Below are 13,716 nucleotides of genomic sequence, written 5' to 3'. Positions count from 1 at the left end.
AACCCAATTTCAACACTACTTATATAATTACAGTAATGAAGACAATGTGGTATCAGTAAAAAGATAGACATCTATGTCAATGGAACAGAATACGAAGTCCTGAAATAGAAGTAAATATAGTCAACTGATATTTGACAAAAGTGTAAAGGCGAACTAATAGATAAAGAATAAGCCCTGTAACAAATTGTGCTGGAACATAACTGTATGTTTATATGCAAAAAAAAAAAAAAAAAAAAAGAATCTCAATCTAAACCACACACGTTATCCAAAAACTAACTCAAAATTGGAACAAAGACACTGATGCCATTTCAGTGTAGTTTTAATTTTTATTCTTTTTATACAGTAGACTGAACATCTTTTTGTTGTTTAAAAACCATTGCATTTTTTTGTTATGTGTCTCTTTACATGTTTTGTCTATTTTTGTATTGGAATGATAGACTTTCCTTCTAAAAATTTAGAAATTCTTTAGATGACTTTTTGCTCTTTCCCTGTGATATGAGTCTTTTATTTGTTTTTTGACTTTGCTTATAAAGAACTTTGGCCATTCAGATTTTTTTTTTTTAATTTTAGAAAGGAGTTCTTGAATTATTAAATAGTGAAATTCTTATACAACTTAAAATTTCCTATAAAAGTTAATGTATTTCATTGCACCAAGGGAAAAGCCTTGGACCAAAGTGTGAGAACCACTGTTGGAATTGTCTGCTCAACTGAATTTTCTTTGCCATTCTGTATTAATTAATTTATTCATTCAAAAATATTTATTGAGTTCCTAATCTATGCTGGGCACTGTTATTTGGTGTCCTGAGAGCATAATTAGCTGCATCTAGAGGCCAATGGCTCTTATCTCTGATAGGGTCTTGGAACATGCAATTTTAGTAATGGCCGCTTTGACATCCTTGTTTCTCAGAGTGTAAATGAGAGGGTTGAGGATTGGTGTGAGAATAGCATATGCCACATTGCCCATGATGTGGAAGTCAGGGGGCAGGTCAGCTCTATAAGCCACATAGGCTATGGCAATGGATGAGTAGTAGGTACCAACCACCAGGAGGTGGGAACTGCAGGTGGAGAAGGCTTTTGAGCGTCCTTCTTGGGATCTGATGCGAAGCACTGAGGCCAGAATGTGGGCATAGGAGAGAAGCACCAGGAGAAGGGGCAGGAAGGACACCACCATGGCGATGCAGAAGCCCATGAGGGTCTGAGGTGTGGTGTCAGAACAGGAGGCCTGAACAAGAGCCAGATGATCACAGAAGCAGTGGTAGATTAGAGCAATGTTGTTATACACCATCTGGGAGATTTTCACTGCTGCTGGGACGGGCAGGAGGAGGGCAGTGAGCCAGGCACTGGCTGCCAGTATAGCATTGTTCTGTGGGGTCATGTGGACAGGGTAGTGCAGTGGACGGCAGATCGCCACATAGCGGTCATAGGCCATGACCACCAGGATGAAGGCTTCCGAGCATGTGAAGCTTTGGAAGAGGTACATCTGCAATAAGCAGGCAGGGAAGCTGAGGAAGCGGTCCCCAAGGAGGAACAGGGACAGCATCTTCGGGACAGTGGTTGTAGTAAAGAGGATGTCTAGAGCAGAGAGATTGGTTAGAAAAAAGTACATGGGCTTGTGGAGGCTGGGCTCTGCCACCACAGCCACCAGGATCAGGGCATTACCCAAAATGATGAGAATATAGAAGAGGAGGAAAATAAAAAACACAGGGAGAAAGAGGGACTCTGGCAGAGAGGGGATGCCAACCAGGTAGAAGATCGGTGAGCCATCCACTGATCCATTACAGGTTGTGGCCTCCATAGTGAAACAGAGCTGGATTTCTGGGAGATAGGCAGCTGGAACATCTGGACACTGGGACTATCTGGAAACCATAGAAACAAAGGATTTTGGAATGAGATTCTATAATGTTTACAGTTCATGTAAGCACAATTATTTACAACTAACTGTCGAGGACTGATGATGGGCTGTGATATTGACTTTGATCATGTGAACCCAAAATTTCAACCTTTCTTCTTTGGTCAAATATTAGTTATTAGTTAACTAATAATCTACCAAGTAGAAGTCATTATGCTGCATTCAGGTGACACAGAGATAAAATGAAGAAGATAGGCAAAGTTCCTATCTTTTTGAAGTTTACATTTTACTGGGAAAAGTCAGATCCAAACAGTTGAATATTGAATAATGATGGTGAAAAGTGCTTTGGAAAGATTCTACTGGTTTTCACCATAGCTGCTCTTGCTGCTCAGCAGATGTTCCTAATGAACCACTAGCATGTAGAATTCCCTTGCCCCAGCTAAGAAGGTACTACAGTCATCTGGAACCCCAGGAGTCTTGTGAGCCATTGTTTCCAGAGAGGAACACAGTCTTCTTGTGACAAGTACTGATGCTGGAGAGCCTGATGGGGCAGGAGTCCAAAGAGGGACCCTGACCTGGAGGTTCAGTGACCAGGTTCCTGTCTTATGCCACAAGCAAGCCTTCAAGGGCACGACAAACAGAAAGCAGGAAAGCTCACATTTTATTAAAGTACACACTTAAAAGTGTGGGCAGCTAGCTCAGAGACAGAACCTGCCTTGAGCTGTCTGAGTTATGGGCTCTTGGCAGAGGGGGTGGGGTAGGTGGAGATGATAATGATACTATGATTTGCCAAAGCTGAACAAAGGACAAGGGGAAGATTTAGGAGACTTACCAGGGAGGGGAGGGGTGGCCCAAGGCTATCTATCTTGTCTTCCTGGCCTTGGCTTGTTTCTCAGGCTGGAGTCTCATGCTTGAATCAAAACAGAGAGAGGGCTGAATAAGGGACAAGGGAGAAATTCCAGAACTGCACCCTGGAGTGGGATAGGGGGAACTCTCCCAGGCTAACTATCTTGACTCATAACGAACCCCTCCCCGTCCCCTGCCCTGAGAGATTTTTGGACGCATAGTCATATGGGGTGTTGAGGGACTGGAGGTCAGGCTTCTGTAGCTACTTCAGGCTGAAACAGGGCATTGTTCCTACAGAGCCTGGGACTGAAAATCTCTATCTACCTGCCTGACCTAGGGTGTCCAGATTTCCCTCCAGGACAGTCTCCCTTGAAGGAATTGGCTTAAAATCCTGCAGCATTGTCATCTTATAATCTGGAGGAGATAAATTTAACAAGAAGATTGAAGAGGCATGGACCAAAGATTAAAAGTAGAATTAAAGTTAGTAAAGGCCCTAAGGCAGGGAGGAACCATATGAGGGGTGGCAAGGTATATTTTAGAGCCTGCCAAATAGACACATCCAGCTGTTAGAGAGACTGTTTCCCTTTGCTATTATATTAGAAAGGTTTATAAAAGCATTGGATTCCCATTCTCCTCAGAGGAGCTGAGTATATATTAGGATTAAGAAGATTAGGATCATATTGACAGTACTTGTTTATAAGCACAGTCTAGAAAGAATAAGACTGACCAAGAAGAAGCCAAATGTGGTAGGTATTATGGAGGTGATAGGCTAGAGTTCAGAGCCTGACTAAAATCTAGGGAGTTACTGAGAGGAATGTCTCGGGCACAGGTAAAAAGTAGGATAAGAGCCTAAAGAAATCCAAGCAGGAGTAAAAGTAACAGGATCTCAACAGCCCTTTGGTTAGTCATTTACTTATCCTGTAGAGGGCTCCCCCTGCTTCTGCTTTTTGATTAGTAGTCTTAGGTCCTCTAGAGCAGGTGTCCCTAACCCCTGGGCCAGGACACTATCCGTTATCTGTGGCCTGTTAGGAACTGGGCCACACAGCAGGAAGTGAGCGGGCAGGCAAGCAAAGCTTCCTCTGTATTTGCAGCCGCTCCCCAGCACTAGCATCACTGCCTCAGCTCCACTTCAGATCATCAGGCATTAGGTTCTCATAGGAGTGCCAGTCCCTGGTGCCCAAAATGTTGGGACCACTGCTCTAGAGGTTCACAGGTGTAGTCTTCTTCTTGGTGTTCCTATAAGAGCTTGAGGAAAAAGGTTTTATTCTTGATAAATGAACCCAGGACTGTATACCCTGTTGTTATCGCAGAGAGGAGAACCTGATATAGTCCTTTCCATTTTGGTATTAATTGGTCCTCTGGAGAGCTTCTTTCCAAGTTTCAAGGAGAACTCAATCTCCAGGAGGTGCGGTAGAGAGATGCTCAGAAGTATCTGGGGAAGAAAGGATCAGATTCTCCGGAGGGCCTGTTGGACTTGTCCCAGACTGATAATATATTTTAGTTGATCCTGGACCTCTGAGTCAAAATATGTCAGAGGATAGAAAGGGCCTCCCTACAGCATCTCAAAAGGACTTAACTTTAGGTTGGATTTAGAAGTACCTTAGGAGAGCTATGGAGAGACGCCAGAGCCAGGTCTCAGAGGTTTCCTGGCATAATTTGGCCAGGATCTTTTATAAAGTATAGTTGGTCCTTTCTACCTTCCCAGAAGATTGTGGTCTCCCGGAGGCATGAAGGTGATAGTTGATGCCTAAGTCCTGAAATATCGTTAGGGGACTTTGGCCGTGAAGGAAGGGCCATTATTGCTCTTGAAGGCTCTGAGTCAGTTCAAATCTTGGGATAATTTCCTTAAGGAGGACCTTAGCCACTTTAATAACTCTTTCAGTCTGGGTTCTTTCTATCTACCTGATGAAGGTGTCAAGAAGTACTAACTGGTATCAGTAACCTTGAGAAGGAGGCATTTGAGTAATATCTAATTGCCAATCTTCTCCTGGAAAGGTGCCTCTCCTCTGTACTGGATGTAAGAGCGGAGGGGGGTTTGTCTTTCCTCCTGCTTTGTTGACAGAGCAAATGGTACAAGCCTGGGTGATCTCTTTCATGGTCTCACTTCGGCCCTTACCATGAAATAGTTCAGGTAATAGAAATTAGGTGGCATCACATCCCAGGTGGAGGGAATCATGGAGAGCTTTTAAAATTATCCCTTAATCCCTAGTGGGAAGCAAAAACTTCTGATCTTTTGTCCACCAATTTTCACTGTTTAAAGTGAAACCTTGTTCCCTTGCCTAGGAATTTTCACCAAGGGTGTATCTTGGCCTATTGGGTTAGGGGAAGGCCTGTGGGATTAAGGCCATCATGGGGACACTTGAGTTAGTGGCCCTTTTAGCTGTTTTATCGGCAAGACAATTTCTCCTTGAGATGTCCGTGGTATCTTTTTGGTGTTCTTTGCAATGGAATACTACCTCTTGAAGGAGGTTTACAGCTTCTAGCAGGCTGAGAATTTCAGGACCATACTAAATGGGGAAATTTCGTGCAGTTAAAAGTTTCTGTTCTTTCCATATAGCAGTATGGGCATGTAGGACAAGGAAAGCATAACTAGAATCCTTGTATATGTGAACTCCTAGGTCCTTATCTAACTCAAGTGCATAGGTTAGAGCTATCATTTCAACCTTCTGGGCAGAGGTGCCAGGTGGGAGAGGGCTGGCTTCTATAGTCTGCTGAAGGCTGACGATAGTATATCTAGCCCTTTTAATTTCTCCTTCAACATGACTGCTTCCATCATGTACCATTCCTCATTTGGGTTTTCTATGACCTGGTCTTTTAAGTCAGGCCAACTAGAAAAAACCTGTTCAGTTGTCTCTACACAGGAATGAATAACTTCCTGGTCTATGGGATTTTCCTATGGCATCCGAGTGGCAGGATTTAGGGACTGGCATACCCTTAAAGTAAAGTAAGGGGCACCAAGAAGGATAACCTGATATTTAGTGAATCTTCTCTCTGTCAGCCAGTGGTGTCTTTTGGCCTCAAGGACAGTTTGGACCTGATGTGGGGTCTGGACCTCAAGGGGTTGCTCCAGGGTAAGCTTGGAGGCTTTTTCTGTTAGTAGGGCTGTTACCGCTACTGCTCACAGACAGCTAGGCCATCAAAGTCCAGTTGTTTAGAAAAATAGGCTACCAGAGGATATTTCCTAGCTTTTGGGTGAAGACCCCTAAGACAATTTCTTGTCTTTCTGCTGCGTATAAGGTAAAGAGCTTTTCTAGATTGGGGAGTCCGAAGACCTGTTTAAGTGCCCATGAGTGAGATGATAGCCTAAATACTTAACAGTTGAAGAAGAGATTTGGGCCTTAGATGGGGATACCCAATAGCCTTTCTCCCCTAGAAAGTTGAGAAATAAGATAGTATTAGTATTAGAATCTTGTTTAGTGAGGCTACAAATTAAGTCATTGACATATTGGAGTATTGTTCCCTGGGATAGTTTGAGTTCCTAGAGGTTTTGTCCTAGAGCCTGTCCAAAGAGATGTGGCCATCCTGAAACCTTTGTGGAGGATAGTCCAGGTGTACTGGGCAGTTTCCTGAGTGTCAAGATCTGTCCATTCAAAGGCAAACAATGGTTGGCTATCAGGGTAAAGGGGAATGCAGAAAAAGACATCCAGAAGGTCTAACACTGTAAACCATTTTTTATCTGAAGAAACTTGAGTAAAGAGAGTGTGAGGATTTGGGACTTAAGGTGGAGAGGAATTACAGCCTCATTAATAGCCCTTAGATCCTGGACAATATGATATCCTCCAGATGGTTTTCTTACGGTCAGAATAGGAGTATGATAGGGAGACTGTCAGGGGACTATTAGTTCATGGCAGATAAATTTCTCAGGTAGAGTTTTTAGCTTCCTGTGAGCTTCTGGCCTTAATGGATATTGGTGTTTGCATGGATATCCTGCCATGTCTTTTAGCCTGATTTTTTTGTTTTTTGTTTTTTAATGCCTACAGCACCTGGTCTTTCTAGGTGGTCTCCCATCCAACTACTAACCAGGCCCGACCCTGCTTAGCTTCGAGATCAGACATCGGGCTTGTTCAGGGTGGCATGGTCATAGACCATGGATCGTGGCTCCACTGGGTCGCGAACCCAGGACCTTCTGGGTGTAAAGCAGACATGCTAACTGCTGCACTCTGGAACCACATCTATCAGCCTGATTTTTATAGGCAGAACCTGAGTAGCTTTTCTAGGCATTCCTTGATCCCGTACGATAGGGTTAACAGCTCAAATCCCATTCGAGGTCTGAGGCTAAGAGGGACATTAAAATGCTGGGTTCTCAGGAGGGTTTAAGGAGTTGGAGGTTTGTCTCAAGAGCCATCATTAAGCCTCTCCCCATTAAGAGTGTAGGGCATTCTGGCATAACTAAAAACTCCTGGGAAATTAGGTAGTCCTAGAGGTGACAACAGAGCAGTGGGGTGAAGTACCTCTGCTTAGCTTGGCCATCTACTCCTATGATGGTACAAACCTTAGAGGTTAAGGACCCAGCGTGATCTGTCAGGACCAATTAGGTAGCTCCCATATCAATCAAAAAAATTGATCTTACCTGCTACGTCAAGAGTCACTCAGGGTTCTTCTGGAGTCACAAGATGTCTTTCGTGAGAAGCCACCAGGAGCCTCAGGTCCCTTCAGTCCTCCTCAGACAGGGCCATCAGGAGTCTGGGATCCTCCCCCGCTTTAGGAGGTTGAGACATTTCCCCTTCCCTCAGTCCCAGTTTTTTGCACTGACAGGGCCCAAGGGGCTCTTTCCTGGGGTGGAAGCTCTGGTTACTCCAGTGTCCTGGTGCCCTGCAGTTAAAACAAGCCCCCTTGGGGGCTGCAGGTGTCGCCTCTTTTGAGCATTCCTTGTTTACTACAGGGTGGCCCTGAGGTTGCAAGGCAGTAGTGATGGCAATTGCCATTATTTGAGCCTGCCATATGGCCTGTTTGGTTTCACGCTGGGTCCTTTTACCCTCAGCCTGATCTCTATTGTTAAAGACTCCAAAAGCCGTGTCTAATAATTGAGCCATTGGGGTCTGAGGGCCATACTGAAGCTTTTAGATCTTTCTCCTGAATTCAGTAGACTGGCTAATAAAGTGTTGACCAAGTAGAGACTGTTCCTCGGGGGAGGAGGGATCAATATTAATAAATCTCCAAAAGCCTCAACTAGCGGATCCTGGAAGAAGGCCGGATTTTCTCCACAGTCTTGGGTCACCTCCTTGATCTTGTCATAGTTGACTGGCTTAACTATACATTTTTTCATCCCTTCGATTAAGCGAAGTACCATATGGTCTCTTTTTATTAAGTCTCCCTGCCTTGCCTGATAATTCCAGTCAGTGTTCAACATAGAGCCATAAAAGCCTGGGCATAGGGAACCTCCATCCATTTGCCGTTTTGTCTACAAAAGGAGTCTAATTGTAAGATTGTGTTATAGCTTAAGATCCCATTTTCTGGCCAAATCTCCTGGTCCCTGAGTTTGTATTGGGGCAGGATGTATTACAGAAGAAGATCAGCTTCTTCCACTTTAAGCCATCTAGCTTAAAAGCCTTCCAATTCTTTAGAATGCAGTTGAAAGGTGAGTCTTCAGGTATAGATGCAGTATTTCCCATGGCGCCTGGAATGGGAAAAGAACTAGAACTAGGAGACCAGATTTCAAGGGTCCAGGTGTCCTCTTACCACTATCATCTAGTTGACAGACTAGACTAGGAGGCCAAGTTAGTCAGGGCCTCCACGGAAGGTAGCTTGACTAACGGTGCCCAGGCGTCCCTGAGTTGGACCACCCTGGGTGGTCCAGAAAACATCAAGGACTTGAACTCCTGTGGCTCCAGGTTTTCATGAAAAATGGAGAGTTCCAGGCAAAGAAAAGCTGAGTCACAGTGGGACAGATGGTGTGAGACTGAGCAAAGAGGAGGCCATCTCTCTTCTGAAGGAGAGTCTCTGATTCTGGGGTAACGGCCTGGAATAAGGACAGGATGGCCAGAGTCTGGAGGCTATATCGATTTCTCTGAAGGCCCCCTGTAGTTGAAACAGATCAAACAAAACAATGCCTCATTCTTAGGGAGTAGACCTTTCCTTGGGGACCGCTCTTTGACCAATTCCATTCCCCTAGAGGTTCGAGCTACAGTGATCTGAGAGACAGAAGGAGATGGCAAATGAGGCACAAAATAATATTATCAAAGGGAAAGAGAGACTTGGAGAGGTTAACCTATGATTGGTATGGAGACCAGAGAGGCTGGTTACAGAGAAGGCAAGGCTTTTGGAGACATCTGACTAAGGCAAAGGAGAACAAAGGGAGCATCAGGACCACTGAAGTGGGAGAAGACAGCACAAAAAAATGGTCCCAAGAAGGCTCAGACAAGAGGCTGAGACCAGAAAGAAGAGAGGAGAGGGAGGAAGCCATGATAAAGCACAGAAGACCAGTCTAGGAGGACCAGAAAATGACATACCGGAAGAGATTGTCACAGATGAAGGGGAAGGGGGTTGATGAGTATGCTTTTACTGTGTGCCTGGGTACATGGACATTGCCTTGAGCTTGGCGGGGATGCTTAATGCCAATCTACCTTGGTCCATGATTGAGTTATCCTGCCATGGGAGCCTTCTAGTGGCGATTGCCCTAATGGCTTTTAAGTGCTCAACCCATGACCGCAGTGCGACTGAAGTCCTCCAGACATGGTCTTAGAAATAGAAGAAAGAAAAAAGCACAGTGACTCTGGTCGTAACTCACCCTAGACGGAGGCACAAAAACGCCGAGTGATGACAATATTGACTTCTCCTGGCTGGCTATGCACGGATGATGTTGGAGAGCTGGACAGGGCAGGAGTCCAAAGAGGGACCCTGACCTGGAGGTTCGGTGACCAGGTTCCTGTCTTATGCCACAAGAAAACATTCAGGGGCATGACAAACAGCAAGCAGGAAAGCGCAAGTTTTATTAAATGGAAAGTACACACTTAAGAGGAAAGTGCAGACGGCTCAGAGAGAGCCTGCCCCGAGCTCTCTGAATTATGGGCTCTTGGGGGTGGGGTATGGAGCTGAGAATTATATTACGATTAGCCAAAGCTGAATGAAGGACAAGGGAAAGACTAGAGAGACTTTACTGGGAAGGGGAGGGATGGCCCAAGGCCATCTATCTTGTCTTCCTGGCCTTGGCTTGTTTCTCAGGATGGAATCACATGCTTGAAATCACAACAGGGAGAGGGCTGAATAAGGGACTAAGAAAAAATTCCAGAGCCATATCCTGGGAGGTGGGGGGGGATTAGGGAGAGGCAGGGGGACGTGGGGAGAAGGACTCTTCCAGGCTAACTACCCTGCCTTAGTATCAAAGGCAAAAGCCATTGCCCCAGGGTTTTGTCTCCCCTTATCAAGGAAGGAGGAATGTGTGCGGCTGTTCACAGAACCTGAGGTCTTCAACTGAGGGAGAATAATGACTCCCTAATACGCTAGGGATGTCCTTCTGAATAAGCAATCCAGAAGCAAGTCCATGGTCTCGTTTATATCACTGCCTCTTCAACCCTGATGATTCTAAGAGTACTCCCTCCCTAGTTTCTCCAGAAATGTCCTGTTTCTCTTACTTTGATGAAACATTCCTCATGTCATTAAGCATAAAATTATCAAACCTGGAAATGTCCAGCCAGCCTTCTTTTTTTCTTTTTTTAAATTTTCTTTTTATTTATTTCATTTATTTATTTTTACATCTACAGCACCTGGTCTTCCTAGATGGTCTCCCATCAAGTACTAACCAGGCCTGACCTTGCTCAGCTTCCGAGATCAGACGGAATTGGGCATGGGGGTAGCATGGCTGTAGACTCAGCCAGCCTTTTTCTTTATAGACGAAAAGGGCAAGAACTTGCCCAAGATCACAGGGTCAGTCAGCCATGGAGCCTGGCTTGGAACTTGTGCCTCTGACTCTCAGAACAAGGCTCTTTCTCTATATCAGGTTGCTTGGAGAATCTGGATGCGTAAGATTTCATGTTGGGAGGGTTCAGTGTAAAGGGATTTTTTTTTTTTTTTGGTTTACTTCTAAGCTGATATTGTCAGCAATAACCATAAATTTCAATTTGTTCTTTAGTTTCTTAAGCGTGGTGGGTGGCTTGGTTCCTGTTGGAGAGTGAAGGCTGGTAAACACTTTTCTAAAAGACACATGGAACAGACTACTTCATTGTAAATGCTTCTTTGAAATAGGAAAAAAAAAAAAAGTGTTCTAGAGGCCAGCCTCCATTACCCAAGTAGGAAAGCAAAACTATTGCTCCTTAAAAGAGTTAACCCTCGGCTAACTAGACTCAACCTGCCTAAGTGACTACCAGGTTTTTCTCATACCCAAATTGATGCAAACTACATTTTTCTGCATGTTGTTAGAGCTCAGAGAAGTCAATTTTGGATTAAATATCACTAAATTAAGCTGAGTTGAGGTTTGAGGAACACAAATTCAGAACCATCAAGTCCAATTGTACCCTCCTTCCTCCTTTGCTCCACTTCTATTAAACAGCAAGGAGACAGATGCTGAGTCTAAAGTCCAGAAATAGAATATCTTCTCAAGGTCAAACAGCAAGGCCATGGCAGAGGTGGGTCTTGAACCCAGTATCCTGGCTCCCACCCCGTGTTCATAAGGAGTTTTCATGAGTGAAGATGATTCCTTAGCCTGACATTCAAAGCCCATCTTCTTGTGGCCTTATTTCTCTTTAGTCAAAGGGCAGCTCCATGATCTTGTCTTGTTCTTCTGCCAAACTCAGCTGAAATAATTCCTTCCTCCAAGAGGCCTTTGCTGCTCTTGGATGGCCAGGGGGCCAACCCCTTTTTTGGGCTCTCCCAGTTTCTGTGCTTTCCTTTGTCATCACTATGATCACACTGGGTTGTCCCTGTCTATTTATGTATCTATGGCTCCATGAGACCGAGAGCACTCATGGCTGTCATGAGGCCTGATCATTGCTATTAAACAATGCACCACTCTACCCCTTCCCAGAGGCTCAGTGCTCCAATGACAGGAGCCAGAATGCAGCTTTCCCAACTGGCCTTGTTTTATTGCTGAATCATAACATTGGGAGGAAGGGATCATTGACAATTAAACAGTTTTAGTTTAACCCCTTTCTTATACAGATGGGAGATATAAATGGAGGCTCAGAAACAGGCTGTGATTCGCCGAAGGTCACATAGTAAGTGGGCCACAGAACCAGAACTTGACTGTCGGCAAAGCTGGATTATCACCTTGAGCCCGGGATAACTCGTCAATGAGTCCAGGCTGCCCCACATACGTAGGGCCACAGGACAGACCAACCAATTGAGGTTTGTGTGCTTACCCCAAAGGCACCAAAGCCCTTCTCTTCCCTAAATTTCTGTTTTGGCAGAGCAGGCCTATGCAACAAAGCACATGCTTAGGGTGCCAGCTAGATAGGAGCACTATAACATGTGTTTGAAAGAAGTTAGTATTTGATAATTTTAAAAAGCATTGATGTATCATCATAGTAAACATCAGAAATTCTCTGGACTCCTTTACATTTATTTTGTAGGTTAGATTAACTGATTTTATTTTAAATATATATTACAAGGATGTTTTCAGGGCTTAAGGACACTAAAGAGAAATATTGTTAGGAGACAATATCCTTGGTTAGGATTCTCTACCAGCCAGTTACAGTACCAGTGAGGGACAGAGAAGGGCAGAAAAACCAATCACCTGAATGTCCAGCCTGATGCCACACTTCACATTATCATCTCCTCTCATTATCGAACCAGCCAGGGAGTAGTTACACCCCTTCAATAAATGAAGGTCAGAGGACAACCCCTTGTTCAAGGCCATGACTGGTGAGGGGTGAGAGCAGAGGTTGTTCTGGAGTTGGCCTGCTGCAAAGGACTGAGCCCTTCTTGGTAACCAATAGTCCTAGCTCCTGGACCAGCTCTGCCACTCACTTGCTGTGGCTTTGGGCCTCTGAGCTCCAATTTTCCCATCTGTAACATGAGGGCTTTGGAAGAGAGGATCTCCTCTACCCAGTGAGGGGCTAAAGATGTATGGCCCAAGCAAGCCTTTTAGAAGAGAGAATAAAAGCTCTCGCATTTGTCAAGCCCCTGTTGCATGCTTGATGCCTTACATTCAGTGTGTCATTACACTTCACGACAACTCCCAAATTCATGTCGTTCTCTTGTGATATTTCCACTATGCTGTTCTGTTTCCATAGAAAAGGAGCAGGGTGTATGTGAATTACAGAGTTTGGGTTCATTAACTTTGGAGTTAGAGAGACCTGGGTTTCCATTCTGGCTCTACCATCTTTCACCTTCCCTCTCTGAACTGTAATTCCCTCATTGTGACTCGTAATATTGACAGAGACTTCATGAAATATTCCCATTTTCTTTACTGTCATAGGCCTTGCCTCCTTGTGAGAAACTCCCATAAGATCATCAGCCTCTTGCTTGTGACTGCAATTCCCTGCCCATCCTGCTAGGGTGTCTGACCCAGGGTCAGATTGAGTGTTCACACATCTAATGTGTGCTCTTGGACTCCTCAGCATGGCTTTCTACACCCCTGGTCTCTCTAAGCCTGTCTGCCCACCCCAGCCTTTGCTTTCTTTGGGGCACTCCCTTACCAGCCCAGCTGACCTGCCAAGTCCAATCCACCTTGGTATCTTCTGTGGAGTCAGTGCACTTGGCGTTAGGGGAAGAGCCAGGTAGGAGCTGAGCCACAGCCCATTAAACCCTGGAGCCTGGGCCTGCTGGAGCCCTCTCCCTCAAGTTGGCTTCCCCATGGGACCTCGCACCCGCCAGATGGGAACAACTTCTTAAGGTGGAGTGTGAGATTTGGCCTTGGGCTTTGCAGATGATGAAAGTAGCATCATTAACAACCCTCACGAGTCCAGAACTTTATCACCAATGGGGCATTTGTATTTCTGTTTTCCCATCTGGTCTCGCAACAGCCAGGGGAGATAGGCAGAGTCAGAATCGTTCCTACTATTTGACATTTTAGGAAACCAAAATCTAGAGAACTGAAGTGACTTGCCCAAGGTCATGTAAGTGGCTGGTGGCAGAGCTGGGATTTG

The 13,716-nt window shown here is 45.0% G+C and overlaps 1 protein-coding gene across 1 annotated transcript; it reads right to left on the bottom strand.

Annotated features, from left to right (window-relative positions):
* Positions 1 to 798: 798 nt before the first annotated feature.
* Positions 799 to 1,830, bottom strand: LOC105297638 (olfactory receptor 2AT4). Its single transcript, XM_011368422.1, has one exon. The coding sequence runs from the start codon at positions 1,793 to 1,795 to the stop codon at positions 824 to 826; it is 972 nt and encodes a 323-aa protein (XP_011366724.1). The 5' UTR covers positions 1,796 to 1,830; the 3' UTR covers positions 799 to 823.
* Between the last annotated feature and the right edge of the window lie 11,886 nt (positions 1,831 to 13,716).

This window comes from Pteropus vampyrus, unplaced genomic scaffold (assembly GCF_000151845.1).
Source record: "Pteropus vampyrus isolate Shadow unplaced genomic scaffold, Pvam_2.0 Scaffold141, whole genome shotgun sequence".
Lineage (NCBI taxonomy): Eukaryota > Metazoa > Chordata > Mammalia > Chiroptera > Pteropodidae > Pteropus > Pteropus vampyrus.
The sequence above is the reverse complement of the archived record's forward strand: the minus strand, read 5'-3'. Positions and strand labels throughout refer to the sequence as shown.

Coding starts and splice junctions, on each gene's coding strand:
- LOC105297638 (XM_011368422.1), bottom strand. CDS start 1,795: ATGGAGGCCACAACCTGTAATGGATCAGTGGATGGCTCACCGATCTTC.